General features: G+C 37.5%; 1 protein-coding gene across 1 annotated transcript; it reads right to left on the bottom strand.

Annotated features, from left to right (window-relative positions):
• Window positions 1–1,813: 1,813 nt before the first annotated feature.
• On the bottom strand, window positions 1,814–2,182 carry LOC145065125 (uncharacterized). The gene has a single exon (XM_079012387.1). It carries the CDS (start codon window positions 2,180–2,182, stop codon window positions 1,814–1,816), a length of 369 nt encoding a protein of 122 aa, XP_078868513.1.
• Between the last annotated feature and the right edge of the window lie 933 nt (window positions 2,183–3,115).

The raw sequence follows: 3,115 nt of genomic DNA, 5'->3' as shown, positions 1-3,115 counted from the left end.
ATGTTGTAAGTTGTATGTATATGATTTTTTGTTTCTATAAACAAGGTAAGTTTATATATAACCGCAAAGAACCAACAAAGTTAGCAACAAAGATCATCCATTTAAAGTTTTAAAACCATATGAACCAACGTTGATGACCTTAAAAGTTAAGGACTGAATTTGGTTTTTTTAGAAACCATTGTGACCATTTATGAAGTTTTTCCTAATAATAATAAGGGTTAGTCATGAAAAGGTAACCAATTATTCAAAATGTCCTAAAATATCATTCAACTAAAAAAATATCATCAAAAAGGTAATGAATTATTGTTTTGGTTTATAAAAATATCATTCAAACTATTGTTTTGTTTATTAAATACCATTCTAGGAATGCTATTTTTAATAACAAGAAGATAATTGGATACCTTCTAATGACATTTTTTATTTTTTAGTTTTTTTAGAATGGCAAAGATTTTATAAAGAAAAACTAGCAAGAAGCTAGAAAAATAAAGTCATCACAAGAAATTACAAGCTAAGAGGGAATTATGAAGCCAAGAGGTCCAACTAATTTTAGCTTTCCTAAACCTACTGGAAATCCAAAAAAAATGATCTATCAATCACTTCATCTAAAATGAAAGACTTCCTGAGTTGAGTCGTTCCAAAAATGGAGTTACGAAAATTCCACACACACCATAAGGTAGTCAAGATGATAGTGTCAAAGGCTTGTCATTGTCCTCTTTTAAGGGAAAGAGAATCGAACCACAAGAGGAGATAATCAATAGAGGAAAACTGAGGAAGCTGAACACCCCACCAAACAGCCATCCGAGTCCATATGTCGATCAACTGATTGCACTAGAGAAAAAGGTGATCAATAGATTCGATGGTATTGGAGAAAACGGGAAAAAGAATCGAGTCCATAGTAATTCCACGGAGAGAAATATTATCTCTAGTCGGAATACTTCTTAACTGCAATCTCCAAATAAAAATATTCACCTTGATAGGCACCTAATTATTCCAACGAGTTTCAGGACCCCCTGGATGTAACATATGATTATCCAAAAAAACTCGGAGAGAAGAGACAGTAAACGAATCTGAGATATCAATAGACCACCCCAAACGATCCGGCGTGGAATGAAGAAGAACTCCCTGCATTAAGGAAGTGAAAGTAGTCCATTGAGTCTCCTCAATACCCCCTCTAGGAGTACACTTAATACAATCAAAATTCCAACCGAGAAGCACTCTATCACAGACTTATATAGATTTATGAAGATCTACAACACAAATCCTTTGAAAAGAAGTAGCCAATTGGGTATCCCCCTACCATACATCATGCCAGAATGAAGTTCTATTCCCATCACCAACTCTAATAGGACTAAAAGGCCCGCGATCAAGATCACGATTATTAAGTTGCACAAGCATTCGAATGACACCGTTCCGAGGACCAATTGAACCTCTTCTTTGAGAAAAAGAGCTACAACCACCATCCGGACCATAAAGAGCCTTTATGATTTTAACCCATATCAAATCCGGATTATGAAAGAATCTCCAACGCCATTTATAGAGCAGGCCCGATTAAAGGAAAACATACTACCAACACCAAGACATCCATTCTTTTTTTGGGCTAAGACCCTATCCCAGCAAACCCAGTGCATGCATCTCTCATCTAAATCAGCACCCCAAAAAACCTAGCTCGAAGAGACTCTAAGGTGTTAACAACGGAGATCGGAACCATGAAGATAGACTTCAAGTAACTTCCAAGACTTCCAAGAACCGATTTGATAAAAGTTAGGTGACTTCAAGAATAAAGGCATTTCGCTTTCCAACCTGATAGCTTTGACTAAAAACGATCAACAACTGAAGACCAAGCAGTAATCCAAGACATGTTCTTGCCAACAGGGAATCCAAGGTGAATAAAAGGACAACAATCAGGAGCACACCCGACTTTACAAGCCGCCACCTCAACCTGAGCCAAAGGAACTCCCACTCCAATCAACTTACTTTTTAGTAAGTTGATTATTAGCCCTGAAGATAAATAAAAGCACCGCAAGATACGAATGATTCGGGGAACATTTGATGGGTCCCAATTCGATAACAAAACAGCATCATTAGCATAAAACAGATGGGAGATATCTATCCCACTAATAGAAATGCCTTGAAATACGTTTGCATTATGAGCTTTCTGTAGAGCGACATGAAGCCCTTCCATAACCAGGAAGCATAAAAAAAGGGGACAAGGGGTCACCTTGTCACAAGCCATGTTGAATTTGAAATTCATCAGTAGGGGCCCCATTAACAAGAACCGAAGCACTGGCAGATCTAAGAAGCTCCATAATCCAATCACACCACAGCTTACCAAAGCCCATAATCTGCATAGTCTCCAAAAGATACTCCCACGAAACGGAATCAAAAGCCTTCTCAAAATCCACTTTAAAAATCATAAGTGGATTATTGGTGGACTTACTCCAAGCCACCACCTCATTAAGAAGAAAAGGTCCATCCAAGATTCGTCTACCTTCAACAAAAGTAGACTGCTCCAGACTAATAATAGAACCAATAACCTCCGCCAACCTATTAGCTAATAATTTACGAATAATTTTGTATTGGCACCTAATTAGACTAATAGGTCTAAAGTCTCTAATATTCTTAGGGTCACGAACTTTAGGGATAACCGTAAAGAAAGAAGCATTACAACCTTTTGGGACCGAGCAATGACTGTGAAAATGTTGAACGAAAGCCACCAAATCATCAGAAATAAGATCCTAGAATCTTTTCAAGAAACCAAAAGAAAAACCATTCGGTCCAGGAGCCCGATCTGAACCACAATCCCAAACAACCCTTTTAATTTCATCACGAGAGAAAGGAGCTTGAAGGAGAAGAACTTGATCATCTGTGAGGGTATGAAATAGACTAGGATCAGTAATAGGTCTTCTTCCTTTTTTCTTCAAGAAGAGATTTTTATAATAATTTTGGAACTCCTTCTTAACTTTCCCAGGATCATCCTCCCAAACACCATCAATCATGATACCCCTTATAGCACTCTGGTGTCTCTTCCGATTAATAGTACCATGAAAAAACCAGAATTCTCATCCCCTTCAATGGCCCACTTAATTTTCGCTTTATGTGCCAGATCAATTCTAGA

This window comes from Lactuca serriola, chromosome 1 (genome assembly GCF_051521515.1).
Source record: "Lactuca serriola cultivar US96UC23 chromosome 1, Lser_US96UC23_V15, whole genome shotgun sequence".
Lineage (NCBI taxonomy): Eukaryota > Viridiplantae > Streptophyta > Magnoliopsida > Asterales > Asteraceae > Lactuca > Lactuca serriola.
The sequence above is the reverse complement of the archived record's forward strand: the minus strand, read 5'-3'. Positions and strand labels throughout refer to the sequence as shown.